Raw genomic sequence first — 21,672 nt, forward strand, 5'->3', positions numbered from 1 at the left:
GAAGCAAACTGCGTTGAGTGCTGAACGGGGAGCGCTTTGTGAACATTCTGTGACGCGAGCAGCGCCGGGGACAGTGATTTGTACCAGGTTGAACTGGCCGTGTGACAGAGCGGGCATAGGATGGACAAGAGCGCGAGTTCGTGGGTGAATTTAATAACGCGGAGGGGAGCGTTATTAACCAATTGATCCATATATAAGGCTTTCCGGATTATAAGGCGCACTGTCATTTTTTGAGAAAATTAAAGGCTTTTAAGTGCGCCTTATACTGCGGAAAATACGGTATTCTATTGTGGTTTGGTCATGGTCCTTTTTCTTTATTAAGCAGTGTTGTGTGCATAGGGCCGCTGTGCCATGCTCGTGTGCGTGTGTTTTTGGCCGCTGTGCCATGCTCCTATGCATGTGTTTTTGGCCGCTGTGCCATGCTCGTGTGCGTGTGTTTTTGGCCGCTGTGCCATGCTCGTGTGCGTGTGTTTTTGGCCGCTGTGCCATGCTCGTGTGCGTGTGTTTTTGGCCGCTGTGCCATGCTCCTATGCATGTGTTTTTGGCCGCTGTGCCATGCTCGTGTGCGTGTGTTTTTGGCCGCTGTGCCATGCTCGTGTGCGTGTGTTTTTGGCCGCTGTGCCATGCTCGTGTGCGTGAGTTTTTGGCCGCTGTGCCATGCTCGTGTTCATGTGTTTTTGGCCGCTGTGCCATGCTCGTGTGTGCTGTGAGGGTCCGAAATAATTTTTTTGGCTCACCTGCCATGGGGACTGGTAACATTAGATGAAAAAATCCACCAGCCAAGCATATTTTTTACCGGCCAAAATAATAAAAAGCCTTTTTGTGTCGCATATTAATTTATATATAGGCTATATTTAAAATTTTTTGTCATTATATTTCTGGTCTATTATTTTCCATTCTTACTTTTATATACACATCATATTACACAATTTACACACATTAAAATAATATTTTTGTTGTGGCGCCTAAATTGTTCTGTACAAATTAAATGTATTAATTGTAAATGTAAATTAAATGTATTAAAACATTTTGAATGGGAAATAAATCCCAGCCCTGTGTAGCCTATTTGAAAGATCTTTCTCAGGTATGAAATATTTCAAACACAAAAGCGCCATCTTCTGCCACGCTCATGTAAAAAAAAAAAAAAAAACTGCCACACAAAAAGCTAAGGTAAAGAGCCCAAATTTAATCAGAACATACACAAAACATACAGCCTATAAACTTGTATATTACAAAAACATATATAGCCTGAGTACCTCACTATTAAAATGCAGTAAACAGAGACATGTTCATTGTGAGTTTTCATATTGATATATTACAGTCTGAAGTGACCTGTGGTTCCAACTTTCAGAAATACTGACCCATAATTGGTCAGCAGTCAGCTACATAACATAGCAAGGATTAATACACATGTAGTATTCTGTACACATGATAAGATGAAGTTCCTCATCATATAGTTTATGGATTGGAAAACAACAACAGTATAACAACAGTTGGCAGCATTATGCTCAACACCCAAATTCATTGCTAGTTTTGTAATCCTGACTATTCTGATACATTGTACATTAGAGTCTGAACATTTGCAAACATAAGAATATATTTTAGAGAATGGTGTCTCTGTCAGTCCGAAACCTTCACGTTAGACATTTTAGAGTCATCTTGAATGGGGTTTGTTATCTGCAGAAATGTGAGTGACTGCAGAGAGGACACACTTTTTTAAATACAGTTTTCAGATTTACACTTACTCATATTGTGTTTGGTAATTTAAAAAAAAAGAGTCCCACCTTGTCCTTAATTTCTGAACCACCCAATGACCCAGGAACACACACCATTAAAAGAGCGCCAGCAGTAATCCTGAGCAAGTTTCTTGGCCTCACTCATGGGTACCTGTGTAGTTGGTTGTGGCACAGTTGGTTTAGGTGTAATAACTTTCCTCTGAGTGTTGGATTTGGAAGCATTGGGCTCTCGTCGTCTTTGTTGAGGTCTCGTCTGCTCGGTTCTGACAGGGGCTGGTCTGTAGGGCCTGTCCTTTGGGTGGGTGTCTGCTGAGGATGCAGTTGTGAAGACCATCTGGGCCTCGTCGGATGCTCTCTTGCACATCTGAGGCTTTAATACACTTTGGCCCTGGCAAGCATTCGGCAGCTTGCGGAGGTTCCACATGATCTGCCTGAAGTAATGCTGTGGATTTTTGTTGTACGATCGGCAGACCTGAGGCTTGCCCTGGTACTCGCACCAGTATGAGTGCTCCAGGCCCTGGCAAGAGATGCGGAGCTTTGTCAGATCCCCATGTCCAGTCACGGTCAAGTAGCATTCATCTTTGGTGCCTTTGGTAAGAAACTTAATTGCATCCTCCCAAATGTTCCTCCTGCCTCTTGGTTCATCATCGTCGCGACCCTGTGTTTGAGCGAGAGCCGCCTGGAGGCAGCATGTCAGCAGGAGCGTGCTTGTGATTGTCCACATGTTGTGAGTCGCTGGCATTGGTGGAGAGACTTCTGACTCCACTATTTAAAGGCTTTGTTTGCCCCACATGTTGGCTTCTTGCCTGGGGTGTGTATTGTTGGCATGGCTATCTGGCGAATGTCAATGAAAAGCAGGCACACATATGTAACCAATTGAGAAAAATGCTCAATAAAGTAAGTGACAAAGAGAGCAGCCATTTACACACCCAATTCTGGAACTTTCTCCGCATTTGTTGCATAATTCTCAATACACCACAGCTATATTCGTTTAGTGATTGTGTTTTTGTTTATGATGTTGGGAAACAATCTGTCCATGCTCTCAATCAAGAAAACCTATTCTTGGGTTATGCAAGTACTTACAAAATAACCGTTTAGTGGACTTCATTGCAAGACCGTATGCCAGTCAAGTTGGTTTATGTGATAAAATGTGGTCTGCTTCGGTCACTAAACTATTGAAGCCTTTTCCACCTCAGTGTAAAAAAAAGGTAATTGCGTGAAAAAGTTAACAATAAAGGTCACATTGTGAGATATTAAGTCACAATTCTTGGCGTAAAGACAATTATTTCTTATTTTTTACTTTACAGGGCTTCCATGAAAAAAAAAATATAGTATTAACCTTAATGCTAAAAAAAAATATTTTGACAGTTCTGCATGAAGGATCACAATCATGTCAAGCACACGAATAGATCAACATATGAACATTTATATTATATGATGATTATATGATCCCTTATAGAGACGAAGCATGGAGAAAATGTTGAGAAAACACCTGAATTACAGCAAAACATTTAACTAATCGCATTTTTATTTTTCAAGCCATCAATCATATCTAGGAGAAAATGCGTGAAATTTATTAACCTAACAAATGGGGACAACCGACAGACACAGATGACATGTGTTATAATAATAAATAAAGAAAACGTCTTGGATAGAGCAAAATCAGGTGAGAGGTGGACTGTAACAAAGTACATTTACTTTTTTTTTCTTGAAACTTCTCTACATTTGAAAGACAAATATCATACTTTTTACTCCACTACAAATCTGTCATGGTCCTTTAGTAGAAAGTAGGAACGTCAGTCTGGGGATGATTTTGGATGGTTGCATTTTAGTTGTCAGAACGTCAACCTGACGTTGGGTTGAGTTTGGTCTTCTAAATGCAAATTTTGTCGTTGTTTTGGAGCACACTAGCTTGAGAACAGTAAGGCTAACATATTCATAGTAAAAGACAAAAAAAAACTTTGAATAGGGCAATATTTGAGGGTACAGCCAATTGTTGTCCGAAACCATTGTGGACATTATTGAGGCCCTGTTTACACAAGAACGCTCGCGGATGAAAACGTAAAAATATTTTATCTGATGCGCCTTTTGTTTACACGGTGACAGTGTTTTTGGGGCTTAAAACGCAAAAAAGTGAAACCACCCTCCAGAGTGGAAATCTTAAAAACGCTCCACTGTCGCGTTCCCGTATAAAGTGTAAAAACCAGGTAAAAACACAAAAGTCTGCTTGATAGTGAGGGTCGTACGCAGGCGCGCAGACTTGGTGTTGTTGTGTGGCAGTGCTCCATATTGCCACCTAGCCGCCTGGAGTGCATACTACATTGCATTTCACACAGTTGCGCGTCACCATATGCACGCGGATTTCCACAAAATGCTCGTCTAAACGCAGAATAAAAAGTGATAACGCAACGCCACTTTTGCATTTTCTCTTCAGAATCGTTTCCGTGTAAACATAGCCTCAGTCACACATTCTCACAGTCACACATTCAATCACACTACTGGAACTGTGTTCTAGAAATACATTTCATATAGGCGTTAGGTACTTTCATAGAGGCGTAAGGTACTAAGTAGGCTATTCCATACAGCATTGCCACAATAATAAAAAATAAAACAATTAATTTACATTTACTTTTGATACTTAAATACTTTTAAAAACATAGTACTTTTACCTAAGTAAAAATGGGTCTTTTACTTGACCAATTGTATCTGTATTTTCACTCAAGTGAGTGTACACTCTTTCACCAAAAGTAATAAAAAATGTCCCAGATATTTTAAATGTAAGGCAAGAAACATTTGTTACAGTTCACAATATTCCATTCTAGGCCTATAGTGTTGGTGTTAGGCACACTTTAAACACATTTTAATTAAGTGATGCAGTATTTGACAATTTTTCTTTTTATGTTATAGAAAACAAGTCCTTGTTAATAGTAAAAAGGCACCATGAAAACCAATTCCAGTGGGCACATATTGCCCCTTTAAAGTAAAGATCCAAACACTGTTTTTGTGTTTTTATAACATTCTAGTCTTTGTAAGTTAGAACTTCACCTCTTGAGAAACAGTCTGTTTACAAAAAGAAGTATTTCCCTTGTTTTCATTTTAAAACCTCTGACTTTATTTTGCCACCAATCTTATATTGTAACTCGATTTGAATGCTATGTACAGTGGTTGAATTCGGAATTTACAACACCAGAGAATGTTATTTTCATCTGAAATTTTATTCACAATATTTTACAGTTTTAGCCAGCCTAACCACAAGGACTTGAAAACCAACGGCACTGACAACCAGGCCCACCACAACTAACATCTTTGAGCAAGCTTGAACACCAAGTATGCGCATGCTACGAGTGGTATGGCAAAACAGTGAAACTGTGAGGTGAAGGGACCTTTCTGGGTATAAATCAAGTACAACATTTTACCTGAGGCCCTGATAACACTGTCATATACACAATGTGTGAAGGATCTGAGCAACAATATGTAGCACCTGACATGTCTCTAAGATTAAACAGCTGAAATATTTGGTGGAGTAATTGTCAATGACTATGACAGCGTTATAGGCTCTGTAAAAGTCGTCGTGAAGGGGCTCTGTTGTCTTCCCTTGCTCTCGTACCAGCAAATGTCTCTGAGGTACATTCACTCGCTTTAAAGCTGACTTGACAATAAGTTCACATAATCAGCATATGTCCACAAATATGGTTATATCAAGTAAACAAAAAGCCCTAAGACCTGAGACCTACAATGAAACAAGATTTGGTGTCAAAAAGCAATTTACAGTAATCCAACAATGTGTTGGAGAACAACTGTTAGTACAGTCAGCAAAATTAGCAACCGAAATATCATTAATAAGTACATAAAGCTACCAAGTTCTTTTTGTGATGTTACTAAATCCAAATGGATCATATCTTAAATTTCCAAGTACAAAAGAGAGCATAAACACATAAAGACATCTTAAACGGCTAACCAGAGATCAGAATCAAATGTGGGTTTGCGTTCTCAGTCTCAATAGTCTAGGTAAAACTAATCAAAGACCTTGCGACTTGTGGCATGGCTTACATGTACCACGAGCTAAAAATCTGAAAAAGGCAACAATGCATTCACCCTTGAAATGGCTTGACAACATCTATCTATTAGCACTAGTTAGCACTTAGCATGTTTTTCAAACACCTAAACACATTGTTTATGTTTAATATTTGAGGCTCATGGGTGGCTGGCTTGCTCTGTTTCAACAAAAAAAATCCCTTCGGACTCTCAGTGGTCTCGACTCCACAATGTTAAAAAGCACTATACAAAGAAAAAAGAAACACAGCATTGTTATGCCCATCACATGTGATTTATGACTGTAAACAAAGACACATGTATTAGCCGTATACATAGAAGCCTCTCTGACTGACAGGATGTGACATCGGAGAACAGCTCATTAAGGGGACAGTCCATAAGACTTGAATCATAGGGGTGCAAAATAGCCAAAACAACAACAAATAAAAATTCATCTTGATCGATGTCATGGGCACATGGACAGCAGGTCCCAGCTTCAAGTATATGAGTTTCCTTTTTTAATGTCGTCCGTCTGAGCTGATCCTGCTGTTCACAGAGAGAGTCTGTGGTAAAGAAGAAATTCACAGCGAGAGAAAATCATTAGTCTTGTTCAATGCATGCAGTATTTTTGGTAGATTTTATACAAGCTTTTTTATTCTGTTTAGTGCAGTGGTTCTCAACCAGGGGACCGGAACCACACCGGATCTCTACAGAGGGGAACACGGACTTGCGGTTCACTACTGACTATAGGGGGCCTCGAGATGATTTAAAATTAGACTAAACAAGCATTTAAATAACCAACCAAAAATCAAGATCTTATTTTAATTCCCCTCAACAACTGTTTTTTTTTCTTTTCCTTTTTTTCCTCCCAGCTAACAAACACATGTTCCAAGAACGTTTGGTTTACTTTAAGTTATGCAAACGAATGTTCTCTGAAGGTTCAAAACATACAGGTTTTTAATTTTTTGGTTATGTGAATGTTAAAGAAACATTCAATTTTATCATTCTTCAGACATTACCGGAATGTTACTTTTGAATGTTCTTTAAACATTCTGAAACAAAGAAGTAATAACATGTTTGACGAAACTAAAACTTTTCAGAATAAAACGCTCCATGGATGATGTATAAAGAAAGTTTTTGTTTTAACGTTTTGAGAATATTATTATGAAGCATAGACCTGATAAATTTGAGCAAATGTTCTATAAATGTTACAGGAGGAATGTTTGAGAAGAACATTTGAGATAACCTTGTCAGAACATTAGCTAAAGTTCTGAGAACGTTCCCTGTTAGCTTGGCAACTAGCTTGGATATATGAGGAAGCCTATTTGTAAAAGTATGATTTTCAGACCTGGTCATGTAACAAAAAAACAAAAACCAAAAAAAAAAAAAAAAATGGTATAATTATGAGCGCGTTTTTATAGAATATACATTTTTCTATTTTTTTTTTCATAAAATATTTAATCAGGTCGAAAATGTCCAGTAAATCACAAACTTTATCCAGTAAATCACAAACTGGAAAAACAAGTGGGCCTTTAAATATTGTTGTGGACAGTGGGTGGCCTTGGAGTCAAAAAGGTTGAGAAGCACTGGTTTAATGTAAAACAAGGCCAATTTAAACAACTTACAGTCCACAAAGGTTCAATTCCAGTTTCCAATAGCACTGTGAGAACAAAATAAAGAAACAAATATTGCAAGATTACACCTGCTGCGTAGTTTCAAATGAACAATAAACGGCAAAGAGTGATACGGATGAACTGGTGGACATGAGACGTGAGAGGGGAGATGAGATTTTAGACCAAAGTAAAGAAACAAAACACACAGTGAGCGCTGGCATCTATCTGTTTGCAGAGCCGCCAGGAATGTTTGAAGTCAAACATTGGCGGATCACAATGATACGGGCAAGTGGTTAGTGATGGACCCTAAGAAACACAATTCACACAAAGCTTGGCAGAACTGTCCGCAGTTATCCAAGCCGAATGGTTCTGAAGATGGAAAGAGAATGCAAAAACGAAACATGCTGTTGGTGTAATGACAGACCACACAAGATGATACATAATCAAGAGTGAAAGGTTAGAAAACAAATGCATACTAAAATGTAATTAGTTGAACGGGAGGAAGATGCACATGCTTGTTAGAGAGGAAGAGCAAGTCCACTTGCTCTTATCAGCAGCTCCCAGTACCTTTCTGTTGTTAAAAAACAGAGCGTCCTCCTCAGAGTCACCAGTCGGCATGGCGCGGGGGCGCAGAGGCCCGTGGGAATCGAGTCATAGTGTCATAGGTAGGGATGCTTGAGGCACAAAAGGAAAAACCGTCAGGGTCAGAGTGTATTAACATCCGCACACAGCCCCATCATCTCTCCATCCATTTTAACCCAAGAGCAGGACGAGGCTTTCAAAATGACACGTATAGCAGTAGTACTAATAGTTAAAGGTGCTTTAAGTGATTTTTGATTGGAATGTCACGCAAACAATGTTTCTTGAACAGCAAATCAGCATATTAGAATGATTTCTGAAAGATTATGTGACACTGAAGTAACATTTTAAAATATATTTTAAGAGAAAATAGTTATTTTAAATTGATTTATTATTTAATTTTAGTTCTTGTTTTAATCAAACACATGCAGCCTTGTTGAGCACAAGAGACATCTTTCAAAAATTTTTAAAAAATCTCCCAGACCTCAAAAGTTTGAATGGTATGTATGAATGCGTTTATGCTCTGTGTCATTCTAGCCCACCGTCCTGACCTTTCTTACATGTTTTGTTGCTGAAACACATGCCATTAGTGATGAGTTCGAGAAAAAGACCATGCACAGCCATAGCAGCCTAGTGAGAGATTCAAATTTAGCCAATCAATAAATTCAGCAATATCATGCATGCATTATTATACATTCAAATATTAAATGCAAAACACAAATTCTAAATGACTGCTATTGAGTTAGCCAGCATGCAAACACAACCGTAAAAATTAGAAAAATGAAATATCCAATTCCAAGGGCACCTTTAAATCACGCATGCATCAGACCTCTGACATCTCACTAATATAATCTCAATCAATTTGTACCTCCAATGCATGCAATTTTATTAAGCGTGGATATGGTTCTGATTACCTTGCCATTACAGGGTTTTGGATACCTTCTAAAATGTTCATTATAATAACCATTTTTACCAATTTCCGTACTGAAATAAAACATTACATAGATAAAAAAAAACCATGATGTGACATGAGAGAAAAGGCATGCGACTGACTATAAACAAGTCTTGAAAAATGTACACGCAAGGTTGTGCAGTAGAATATGATTCGACATAAATTGCAATCGTATCTTGTAAAATGTACAGCAATTCGTTTCAAGTGTGCTCTTAAGGTTTCTGTTTTAACAGCCCTTCATGTTAAACAAGGGAGCTTCTCAAAGATAACACACCAACACAAACAGCGCCCTTCCCCGAAGAAGCATTCCAAGGCTTAGAGCTTAAACCAGCACCATTAAGCAGAAAGGTTTATGTACAAAACAGGAAAGGGAAGTCGTTTTAGCGGGAAAGTCGAGAGAAAATATAAGGGGGAAAAACAGCTTACGTTTTCATGGGAATTGTCTCAATGCTAAAAAGATACAAGACAAGCAAAAATGTTATAGAGATGCACTGTAGTGGCGTACACATGGATGTCAAAATGGACGTCTTTGGTCAAGACACTTGGTGACTTGTCAATCGCAATGATCTTTGACTGTAAACGTATGAATGCTCGAAAAAATGTTAAAACAAACACATTTTGAACCATATATACAGGTAGTTCTCATAAAGTGCAAAGTGCTGGACAGAAAGACGAAGAATGAATTAAGATGGAAATAGCAAGAATGGTTATCATAACGTGAAATGCCAAGTCCCCGAGACAGAGGAACTAGAAAGAACAGAGAAAAGAAACAGAAAAAGAACAGAGAGAGAGAGAGAAAAATTACTAACTACTCTGAGGCAACGAAAAGAAAAGAATGAGGCATTTGCACTTTCATATATTAATGCATATTATTAATTATACAACATTTAGTGCCGGCCCTCTCATCTGACTGAACAACTGCGCTTTGTGTTTCCGTTAGCAGAGAAAAACAATATACAAACGATAAAACTTTGTTTAAAGAACTGTAATCAGTGGGGTGATGAACAGCAACCACAAACTTGCCATATTTGGGATACTTACTCGTCATAGACATCCTCTGTGTCCATTCTGCGGTAGAACTTGGCGAGCTTGATGGACAGGATAATGCTAGGGAGCAGAAACAAAGAGGAGCAGCCCAGTCCAAACCAGAACGTGTTCTGCAACAAATAAGCACAAGATTACTTAAAGCAACCCAAAAACTGCACTCCACTTAACCATAAATGACATGTTTGATCAACATACTCAGCATGATTGCTTATGAAAAGTATTTTTTCCAAAACACAGAAAGTAGTATTCCAGCATGGGAAGCTTTCTACATAAAGGGTTATTCACATTCCATCAAAGTGGGTGATCTGGTCCAGCCATGCAAGATGTCGATAAAAGTTGAACTTTATACAAAGAAGTAGAAAAAAAGGATGCAATGACTACCAACATGAGTAAAAATAAAAGAAAAACCAGATAAAACAACCCACTGGCCCATAAGTATAAAAGTACAAACGGAATTTGTTTTTGAAATTTGTATCCAGAAGTGAGCAAAATCGGACAAAACCTTTATTCACTTTGAATAAGATGGACATCCAAGATGTAGGTGTCTTTGTTTCCACAGTATTTTCAATTTTGATATTTTTTAGGTCAAACCGTTATTGTCTGTCCAAATTAAACCTGATTAAACCTTAAAGAGAAGTCCAAATTAAACATGATTTAATGACTCAGTTTGTGTGAGAAAACGAACAGTATTTATATCGTTTTTACCTCTTGTAACCACAGCCATGTCCAAGTGATCTGAAGGCACAGGCGCTTCGGTCTGCGCAAGCGGCGGAAAGCGCCGGAAGTGATCTCTTGCGTGGTTGCGGGAAAAAGAAAAACGTTGTCTGTTGATATATTGAAATTGTCTTCCATTGAAATTTCCTGTATATCTAAATATGTTTAGATCTTCACAGTGAAGGATAGCACTTCTGTAAACAATGAGTGATGTACACGCGTGAGAGATCACTTCCGGGGCTTTCTGTCGCTTGCGCAGACCAAAGGGTCCACGCCCTCAGTTCACTTGGACGTGGCTGTGATTACAAGAGGTAAAAACAAAATAAATACTGTTCGTTTTCTCACACAAACCGCTCGTTTTGTGTCTTAGGCCATCAATGTGTACTTACATTTATGAGTCATTTAATTATGTTTAATTTGGAATTCAACAAATCAACTCTGTGCATGCTCTTTGAGGTGGTGACCATAGACCTCCATTATATGACTGACAGACAAGAATGGTTTGACCTAAAAATATCAAAATTGAAAATACTTGGATGCCCTTGAGGTAAGCTAAAACATATCAAAAATGTATTTCAAAGGGAACTATCCCTTTAATATCATATTATTGATAATTGGGAACTCTCACTGTGTGCTAGGACGCGATGCCTTCTCAGGGAACCATGGTTATATTTGTAACCGGAGGCGTTTTCTCATCCCACACTTAGTTTTTTTTGGTTAAATAAGGGCATCATCCGGGTACTTAAAGTGCACCTTTTCTTTTTAGAATTTTTTGCAGTATTTGCACTATTTATACTGCAAAACGGCATAGAATAGTGGAACAGTATGCAATTTGGGACACACCTATATTGAAAGTAGTTTTTGGCTGTATAAATCACCATCCACTTTAAATGTATGGAAAACACTTCTGTATTCATGGATGTCAGAAAATTGGGGCTTGGTATGAAGAAAATGATTTTAACTATTTATTTCAATGATTTGCATTATAGTAGCAACGATTCTCTCACCATTGAATCCAGCAGGAAACTGCAGCCCAGGATCTCGGCAGTGTCCACAATGTTGCTGAGCGGTTTACAGGTAGCGACCTCCAAGGCCAGCTACAATGAGGCAGCAAAACAAACGGGTTTCAACCCAACAATAATGCACTATAACTGATCGATCGCCAGCAATCAAACATTGATACTACTACAGGTGCATAGTTAAAAATACTCACAGACGTTCTGATCCAGTCCATATACTGCTTGAAATAGCCAATGATAGTCTGCTTGTATTTCTCGGTTTCCTGTTTAAGCATATATTAACCATCAGTACAATACAACCAATGCACCAATCATTCTTACATGGTTTTATTTGTTACGCTTGAATTACCTGGTTGATCAAAAATGTTGCATTGTGGGAGATAAGGAACTGGGCGGTATCGACGGCTTCTAGTACATCCCTAACTCTGAGCTAAAAAGCAACACATTTACTGCTAATCAGAAAGCATGTTTTGAAATGCGTCCGTGATGATACTTTTGAACTTTTAAAATGAGCAACTTACAGGCAGGTCCGAGGACGTCCTCTCCAGAAGTCTGATGCTCTGATTCAGCGTGCTCTTTAATAAGGAAGATAATGGAGGTATAAAAAGTATGAATCATCATGTTCAAATTATCTCATCTATAATGGTGCAAAAAGTACTGTAAATGACCATCTTGGAAACAAACTGACAGCTCAAGGGAACCAGAAGGGTGACAGAGAGTCATGCAATCTGACAGTTGCATTACATGCATTTCATGCACATCATGTCATGAGAGAAGTGACACAAAATAGTTGGACTAAATTATAGATTTGTGATAAAGGGGGAGATTCATATTTCACATCTAGTATGGATGAGAAAATAAAAGTCCTAGTCCTGAAAATGCATTTTGAAAAGTTAGTGGCAACCCTAGTTAATCAACTCTCATCATATCAGCATTGGCCAAATATGAAATGGTGCTTAAATTGCATAGCTACATTGTTTTTTAAAGGTGAAGAGTGAATATTTCAACGTTAAAAGCTTTTTCTCATTCCATGAATTTCTACGTTGATTTCTCCGAATGTGTAAAAACAGTGACACTGTTCTTTTTTTTTTCTTTTTTTTAAGCAAATCAGCAAAGCTTTAACCAATGGTCTGCAAACATCAGGAAGGATTAGAAAACATCACTATTTTCTTCAATTCTGTTTGATGCCACTAGAGGGACAGAATTTCCACACTTCACTCTTTTGACCAGTTTATAAATCTGTATATATTTTGAAAAAAAAAACCCTTAAAATAATAAGAAAAGGATCAATAGGACAAAGACAGGATGACGTTATTCTAAAATGATGCTTGTTTTTTCATGATGGCAACAGAAAAAACTAAGTAGAAACCAAAACGAGCAAACAACTTGTAGGTTATGTAGCCATTACTGGTAGGCTTACCCTTGCTTTCACATATTTCTTCGAAGCCATAAATCAAGTTGAATGTGTGGAAAATTAAAAAAAGATCATTGAAAACAGGTGTGAACAGCAATATAAACATTATTAAAATGCTTTCCATTTGCAACCAATCCAACCGAATATAACTGTTTTTAGCAGAACCCTTCATGAAAAAGGAGGCAAAGAATCAAAAGAGAATCTATGAGAAATGAATAGATTACCATGGACTGCTCCAGCGGGATGACTTGCTGGATGTGGATCTGCCTTATAGTGTTAGCGTGTCCCTTTAATGAAGTCTGCAAGGTCCCTTTAGACTGCAAAAGAAAGAAACAGTTATTATTAGAACAGAATATATAAGTTATTCACATTGGTACAAACTAGTAACCATGAGAGTGAATTTCATGTAATAGCTAAAATTATTGGGATTTTTTTAATTGAACCAAAAATAAATGTCTTACCAACTGATCAGCTTGAGCATCAAGTTGACTGGCAAAATCAACTAGATTAACGCGAGTCACTCCTTTATTAACCTGGAAGATAAACGGAAACACATGAGAAGCTACAGGACGCAGTTTCTCTCTAATCTTGGACTGTACATGCACCGAAGCCCGCGGAGAAAACGTTTCAATCAAAATGTGTATGTGCTTTTATGTATGTTATGTACCTCCTCCAAATAAGCAGCAAAGTCAATATCATTAATGCCAGTTTCAGTAAAGCTGATTAGATTCTGTTTGCCTTCTGACTCCAGAAGAATGATGCCACGCAGGTCCACCTTTATCCCTTCAAACTTCTTTGACACATCCTTGGAGTACTGCAGAAAGAAAAGAGGCTCTGTATCTGATTCGGAAATTGGTATGGGTTGTCATAAGGAAATATTCAAGACCACTAGTAAATAAAAATAGTAACACTTTGCGATCAAATTCTATTTGTTAACATTAGTTATTAACTGCATTAGTTTCTACAAGTGAACTAACAATGAATAATTCTTCTTAAGCATTTATTAATATTGAAGTTGATGTTAATTTCAGCATTTACAAATACATTATAAAAATCAAAAGTTGTATCAGTTAATATTATGTAATGGATCAGAGTTAACATGAAATAACATTGAACAATTGTATTTTTGTTAACTGAATGCGTTAGTTAATGCATTAGCCAATGTTAACTAATGGCACCTTGTTGTGAAGTGTTACTATAATAATAATATTGTTTTTTTATTTTTACTAGTGGCTCAGATTATATATATAAAATAAATATATAATACGTTATTATTACCTAATACATTATTATTATTATTAATATAATACATTATTGATTTGAGATGATCCAAAGTACATATTGTGCTTCAATAGATGCAAAACATCTGTCTGTCTATATAATGCAGTTCACAACATTTTCTTTATTTTACAAAATCCTAAAATGTTCCATTCGATGTGGTCTCAGATTTCTGAATCCCATGTGACACTGGATAAAGAATGTTGGCTTTCAGGATTTTAACTGAAAACAAAAATCATTCTGAAATGAAGGGATTTATAGACGCTGTATATAAAAGTTTCAAATGAAATGTTTTGCGATATTCTGCCAATTGCAGAGAACAGAGAGAAAAACAACTAACACTGGTCTGGAAAAACTGCCTAACCACACCACATCAGAGCTCTTATAAAACTGTATTTCACAAGGAATATATCTAAAGTTGGCAAAAATCTGCAGGAGAAGAAAAACAAGTATCATCTGCTTCAGATAAAAAATAAGATTGACTCAAAAATGACAAACTAATTTCTGCTTTCATGTAAATCTGTGTATTTTAATGCAATAACTCATAGCCAACTTAAATTAGCCCCAATAACCAAATTTGTTAGATAGTTATCAGTTCACACCAAGCACTCAAAAATGGATTAGGAAGTTTGCATATCACTCATTAAACATTTCAATATACCCTCTTGCACTTTGAAAGCTACAGCACATTTAGTTATGATTTGCGTGTTCTCGTGAGATCAGCCTTTGATCCACTCACCATACTGGTGTTAAAGAAGGCTGAGATGTTGAAGATCTTATCCAAATGAAGAGCCGAGTAAATCCCTCTGTTGTCCTTACAGTTACTAAGAAAGGAGAGAAAAAGGGAAAGCATTCAAACCATACTCTGCTGCCATCTGCTGGACTACCAACAAAGACATTTCTAATATTGTAAGATGGCTCAGAAAAGTTGGTTCTGAAAAAATGTCAAGCATCATTTGTTTGCATATGCAGTTTGATTTAATATTTAGTTTTTAGTGCACTAAAATTCATACATTTCATCAAGACTGTTATATAGATTTGGTCTGTTATATTGAGTTTAAAATTTGAATATTTTGAAATAAAAATCTTTACAGCACTTAAAGGGATAGTTCACTTTGAAATTAATTTTTGATATGTTTTAGCTTACCTCAAGGGCATCCAAGATGTAGTGTCTTTGTTTCCACAGTATTTTCAATTTTGTTATTTTTAGGTCAAACCGTTCTTGTCTGTTAGTCATATAATTTCAAAGTGAACAATCCCTTTAACAGCACTTTAAAAATGTTGTTATTAGAGTATGATTACTCTTCAGTTTGATGAAAATATTACCTGTAAAGAGAATATGCAGTAAGGTCAATCTCAGGGTCATTGTACAGGTATCCTGGTATGAAGTTTCTCCAACCAGAGTTGACAAGGTTGGGTGTATCCAACACCTACAAACAACATGACCACACTAAATGAGACAGATTTTTTTCTTGTATTTATATGTCCTTATAGTTTTGTATTTTACAGATTTTTTTTTCTTGTATTTATGTCCTTTTAGTTTTGTATTTTACTCATTTAAAACAAATTTAAACTAAATTAATCACAAATTATATTATCAACATGAAAAAAATAACAGAAAAGATTAATCGGAACATAAATAATATAATATAAAATAAAATGATTGGTAACCTTTACAATAAGGTTTCATTCATTAACATTAGTCAACTACATTAGTTAACATGAACAAACAATTAAACAATACTTCTACTGCAGTTATTAATCTTAGTTATTGTTAATTTTAGCATTTACTAACAAATTATTAAAATCCAAAGTTATATTTGCCAGCATTAGTTAATGCACTGTGAACTAACATGAACAATTTAAACTAAAATAAACTAATAATGTAAAAAAAAATATTAACCAAGTATTGAGTAATGCTAATGCTTCCATATTGCAAAGTGTTATAATGTAATAATACTATATAATATAATATTTACTATTTTTTTATTTTAGGGGAATGATGAACTGAAAAGATGAACATGAATTTCAGAATGTAAAAAACATCTGACAGTCAGTCATTTATTCGATGAGTGACCTAGAAAAATGCAGAATCTCGAGTAATCCTTAATCATAACTTAAATGTTTTAAAATTCTAAAACACCCACAATCCAAAAAATCCTTTTTATTTCCTGGTTTTAAATGAAAAACCTCAGATTTTCACTGTGGTCTCAGACCTTTATTATAAATGAACCGTACAGCGAGATGCGTTGTCATTTCTCTTACCTTGAACAGCTGTCGGGTTTGGAAGGGTTCACACACAAGCTTCTCAAGATTCCCCCCTGCTAAGAACAGAGCTGTTATCACTCCCATGAGCGCCCAAGAGAACAGGAAGCTGAATCCCACACCACTGAGAAACACAGGAAGAGTGTGTGAATGAGTGAGTGCAGACAAGTCTGTTTTATACCACATCCATTTGATGGGTTTCGAGACTCAAACTCACGCCATGAGCAGGTTTCCTCCCGTGTTAGAGACACATCCACGTGTGGTTGGAGAAGCGTGCCTGTCAAATCCCAGAATACCACACAACAATCCCAGAAAATTGAAGGCAAGGATAAGCACAACCATACAGCACAGGGTAATACAACAGATCCACCTGAAGAAAAAACATTATGAACAATGTCATGGTCACATGGAAGACTTTTTACCTCGAAAACAAAGAAGAGAGAGAGAGAGAGAGTAATTTAATTTGAACAATATTATTGATCTGCATTGACACCATTATATGAGAACTAAACTGAGCTGGATGATATCACAGTTTTCTCCAGAGCAGCTATATACAGTATATATTATAAATTAACTATATTATTATCTTTTTTACAACACAAATGAAACATCACTAAACTCACTTAAGCTGTACTGTGACGCTTTTTTCTTCTGGAAACAAACTTTGTTTCCTGTTATGTCTGTAAAGCTGCTCGTAAAGCTATTGTAAAAAACGCTATATAAATCAATGTGATGATGATGAGAGCTTGTGAAGTACCTGTAGAAATCCATCTGATCGATCTGTGGGTATATGTCCTCGATCTGTGAGTGTGTGTGCGTAATCATTTTGGTGAAGTTGGTCAGAGAACTGTGAATCGGGAAGAGCTTGGTGAAAGTGGTGATGTTAGATCCAATGTCGTCCAGCAGAACCTTCACCCCTACAGGAGAACAGACACAACCGTATGTTTAGTATTTGTCAAGTGCTTCTCATAATCCATGGTATTTTCAGAGAATTTTGTTTTATTGTCTGTGTCTGGGTGAGCAAGCCAAAGGTGACTGTAGCAAGGAATAAAACTCCCTAAGAAGATCATCCTCAGGCCTAACAAAGAATGAACATGCTAAATATTATCTAGGTACATTTTATTTGTAATTCAAGTCATGTGTTAATTAAATCAATGAAATTATTCCATTTTCACTATGGCAATGTTTAAATGATAACATCTTACAATAAGTTTAAATTTGCTAACATTAGTACAATTTTCTACAGCGTTTAATAATACAATTTGAACTATTGTTACAAAGTTTTGGGTCATATATAATAAATATTATTTCTATTTTACTGCTTTATATACTGTGTGTGTATATATATATATATTTCATGTAATTTATTCCTCTGATGTAAAAGCTGAATTTTCAGCATCATTACTTCAGTCTTCAGTGTCACATGATCCTTCATAAATCATTCTGGTACACGGATTTGGTGTTTAAGAAACATTTATTATCAATGTTGAAAACAATTAAGCTGCTTAATATTTTATGGAAATCATGTTTTGATAGATAAAGTTCAAAATAACAACATTTATTTGAAATACAAATTTTTAACAATATAAATGTTTTTACTGTAATTTTTGCTGAATAAGATTATTAATTTCTTTAAAAAAGTTTTGGACAGTAGTGTGGTTAACTTCAAATGTTAAAAAATGTATTAATACAGTACATGTAGAAATGAACATTAACCTAGATGGTGCCTAAATTATATAAAAGGATCCTTCTTTGTTAGTTCATGTTAGCTATTGTAAAGTGTTTAAATTTATTAAAAGTCGAAAAATACTTTTTCAAATTATTGAAAGGAGATTTTGTATCAATCTTTGGAGAGATCTGAATTCTAATCTGCATTTGATCTCTGAACTCACCTTCAACAATATTTCGGGTTTGATCTGTTACCATGGTGGGAGTGTCATTGAATGATGTAAATCCCTGTGTAGCACAGATGAAACGCAAAGCAGATCATTCAAAACTGACATTATTTATTTCTATATACCTTCCTGGTCTTGCTGTAAACAATTAAAAAATGTATTTGTAATTTTGTACCAAAAAAATACTGAAAGTACATATAATACTGTTCAAAAGCTTGGGGTTGGTAAGATTGTTTTGTTCAATTTTTTGAAAGACGTTTCTTTATTTATTTGTTAATAATGTAATTTATTCCTGTGATGCAAAGTTTAATTTTCAGGATCATAACTCTTCAGTCTTCAGTGTCACATGATCCTTCAGAAATCATTCTAATATGCTGATTTGGTGCTCAGGAATTTTTTTTATGAAAAATTGTTTTTGATCAACTGAATATGTCCCTGTTGAATAAAAGCTTCAATTTCTCAAAGCTGCAGTCTTTGTCGCCATCTCTGTTCAAAATCTGCAATTGCAGATTTTGTCATTCGCGGATTTATCAACTTTACTCCAGTTATCACTGGTGATAGTTTTCGTTTTAACCTTTCTGGATCCGCTATCAAATCGATACGTTTAATTATATCAAATGCTGTGAGAAAAGGCCAACATCCTCACACACAATATCGGCTACTAGCTGAGGCTCTTCTTTATGTGTAACGTTATAGATGTGACGTAATGACGCAAAGATATGCTCGAAACTCCACCAGTACCACTGGAATTTAAAACATTACTACACGCTTACCACTTTGAATCGAGCTACGGCAAGCAGATAGTTTTGAACACTGGCTGGTTATGTACTTGATCAAATATGTATTTGGGATATTTTTTAACCCAAAAAAGCTATGGACTGCAGCTTTAAAAAAAAAAATACTGACCCCAAACTTTTGGACAACATTAAATTTTTGTCTCTTGTTGAATATCCTATTGTACTCTGAAAATATTATACTTTCTTACTTTCTGAATTTATGCAAACAGCTCATGTGAAAACTGGAAAAAGTACCTTTTCCACAATCTGGCTGAGATCCGTCTTCATAACTTCATTCACTTTGTCTAACTGTTCGGTCACATCAGGCAACTAAAATCAACAAAAAAACAGCCATGCGTTTTGGTTTTCTGCTTATTTTCTACTTTTAAAAAAACTTGTCAACCATTGTGGTAACAGTACGTTGGGAAAAAAAGATGAGAAATCATTTTCATACCGATGAGTAGTTGGCTGCAATTTCTAGCCTGGGAAGGGTGACAAGTATGTTGCGACAAATCTCTGACGAGCGCACATCTTTGCAGAGAGGATCGTTCAGGACGTTGCTAAGGCTTCCGCGCACCAGGCTTAGGTTAGCCTGCAGTTTGACTGTTCCTTCCTGCAAAGTCTCCAAGGTCAAACTCACGTTCTCTAGAGCATCCTTGGTGTCTCGCATTGCTAAGAGAGGGAACAAATGAGCAAAGAAACACAAATGAACATTCAAAATAGAGACTGCACAGTAACCAAGGCACAAACAACTCTGAAGATTTTGGACACAATCCCACACGATTCTTTGATTTAAAGGTGACATTATGCCCCTTTTCACAAGATGTAATATAAATCTATGGTGGCCCTAGAATGTGTCTGTGAATTTTCAGCTCAAAAATGAAAATACCACACAGATAATTTATCACTTGCCAAATTTGCCTCTTTTTGGGTGTAAGCAAAAATGTGCAGCCATGACTGTTCCCTGTTGGTGGAATGATCTGCATAACTTTAAAAAACTTAAAATTTTTAGTTAAATTTAACTGAGAGGGGTCATAGCACTTTGTTGTCCTACTGTTAGTTTAACTGCTTCTATTGTTCTCATTTGTAATTCGCTTTGGATAAAAGCATCTGCTGAATGAATAAATGTATATGTAAATGAGTTACATTGATGAATCTCATCGACTTGCATGTACTGTCATGTTTAACTTTTACACAAGTTGACAGTTCCCTGAGGTCTTTATAAGGCAGCTGTGACATTTTTTGGTCATATAGTGTTATGTGCTCGTCTGTGCAGCAACAACGGGAGAGTTTGCATGCTTTGCTCGAACTTTCGCCATTGCGTTTGAAGTGATTACACTGCTCCGCTCTGTGGTTGGAAACGTGCAGTTTAACTGGTGGAAATATTATAATACGATCCCCTCACGTCAGAAGGGGAGCTAAATATGATCGGCTTACTTTTTGACATGCTTGCAGAGAAAGGCTTACAAAAACAAAGTTATTGGGTTGTCACTTTTCAAGCTTTCTGGGTTGGTAGAAGCACCCGGGACCTGATTATTGCACTTAAACGTTGACTTTAAAAAAAGTCAAATTTTTACGATATGTTTTCTTTAATAATGCTATAATAAATTTTATCCATTGAGGTGAGATGACATTGTTGGCTTTGCATCTTTCAATGTATTTCATAGCCGTTCAGATATCTTGGTTTTAAGACATGGGATGGGCAGGTTCCACCAAGGAAGGATACAACAATACACATGGGAAAATAACTGGGCCAGGTTTTGTTGGGAAAGAAAAAGGAGTCAATCACAACTTTGTTACATATAGAAGGTCACGGGAAGGACCAGTCAGGGTGTATTACCACTTTACCTTTAATGGCTTTCTCCACTTTGACTAACAAATCAAAGACAAAACAGTGAAATAAGACACTACCAAAACCAACGTATTGTATATCAACATTATATTCTTATTTGATATATGATATATTACAATATATATACAGTTTTCATAGAAAAGGTAAAAAGAGGAGAAAAAAAAGAAAAAACAAAAGTGAGTGACATACTTCCAGTCATGCTGAGAGCAGAGTTGAGGGTGGGCTGCACGTCTTTCCCCAACTCCTCTTGTATCCTTCCACCCAGGAGAAGACCTACATCTGAAAACGCACCACAACATCAGTCCTCACATCAGCAACACCTTCTATTCCTCTAAAGAGGACCTGTAGCATACTTACTCTCCAGGTCATACAGCACATGTTGCTTCACAGTGCCATACTGAGAGATCAGGTAATCAATTTGCTGTGGAAGACATTAACACATCAATATATTTAGCTGTCAAGTCCTCACTCACCAATACTAAAACATCTACTAAAAGAAT

At 36.4% G+C, this 21,672-nt stretch overlaps 2 protein-coding genes across 12 annotated transcripts in view; both read right to left on the bottom strand.

Moving 5' to 3' along the window:
* Nucleotides 1-1,166: 1,166 nt before the first annotated feature.
* Nucleotides 1,167-3,178, bottom strand: fgfbp2a (fibroblast growth factor binding protein 2a). Its single transcript, XM_039648659.2, has one exon. The coding sequence runs from the start codon at nt 2,476-2,478 to the stop codon at nt 1,792-1,794; it is 687 nt and encodes a 228-aa protein (XP_039504593.2). The 5' UTR covers nt 2,479-3,178; the 3' UTR covers nt 1,167-1,791.
* A 2,868-nt stretch (nt 3,179-6,046) lies between these two features.
* prom1a (prominin 1a) overlaps nt 6,047-21,672 on the bottom strand; it is a 54,656-nt gene continuing 39,030 nt past the window's right edge. For 2 of the 11 annotated variants that reach the window (XM_039648854.2, XM_039648848.2), the window contains 23 exons: nt 21,530-21,593; nt 21,362-21,451; nt 19,775-19,992; nt 19,576-19,650; nt 18,542-18,605; nt 17,407-17,566; nt 16,867-17,019; nt 16,650-16,773; nt 15,711-15,814; nt 15,124-15,208; nt 13,774-13,920; nt 13,568-13,639; nt 13,331-13,423; nt 13,113-13,130; nt 12,214-12,267; nt 12,042-12,122; nt 11,887-11,955; nt 11,681-11,770; nt 9,954-10,069; nt 9,339-9,362; nt 7,949-8,055; nt 7,394-7,428; nt 6,049-6,331 (listed from right to left, as the gene is read on the bottom strand). In XM_039648854.2, the coding sequence (XP_039504788.2) occupies nt 7,986-8,055; nt 9,339-9,362; nt 9,954-10,069; nt 11,681-11,770; nt 11,887-11,955; nt 12,042-12,122; nt 12,214-12,267; nt 13,113-13,130; nt 13,331-13,423; nt 13,568-13,639; nt 13,774-13,920; nt 15,124-15,208; nt 15,711-15,814; nt 16,650-16,773; nt 16,867-17,019; nt 17,407-17,566; nt 18,542-18,605; nt 19,576-19,650; nt 19,775-19,992; nt 21,362-21,451; nt 21,530-21,593 (1,971 nt within the window). In that variant the 3' untranslated portion in view covers nt 6,049-6,331; nt 7,394-7,428; nt 7,949-7,985. Of the gene's footprint in view, nt 6,332-7,393; nt 7,429-7,948; nt 8,056-9,243; nt 9,363-9,522; nt 9,660-9,949; nt 10,070-11,680; nt 11,771-11,886; nt 11,956-12,041; nt 12,123-12,213; nt 12,268-13,112; nt 13,131-13,330; nt 13,424-13,567; nt 13,640-13,773; nt 13,921-15,123; nt 15,209-15,710; nt 15,815-16,649; nt 16,774-16,866; nt 17,020-17,406; nt 17,567-18,541; nt 18,606-19,575; nt 19,651-19,774; nt 19,993-21,361; nt 21,452-21,529; nt 21,594-21,672 lie in introns of those variants that run through there. The other 9 variants (XM_039648859.2, XM_039648852.2, XM_089134973.1 and 6 more) reach the window with 8 other exon arrangements.

Source organism: Pimephales promelas, chromosome 9 (assembly GCF_988280905.1).
Source record: "Pimephales promelas chromosome 9, fPimPro1.hap1.1, whole genome shotgun sequence".
Taxonomy (NCBI): domain Eukaryota; kingdom Metazoa; phylum Chordata; class Actinopteri; order Cypriniformes; family Leuciscidae; genus Pimephales; species Pimephales promelas.

Coding starts and splice junctions, on each gene's coding strand:
- fgfbp2a (XM_039648659.2), bottom strand. CDS start 2,478: ATGCCAGCGACTCACAACATGTGGACAATCACAAGCACGCTCCTGCTG.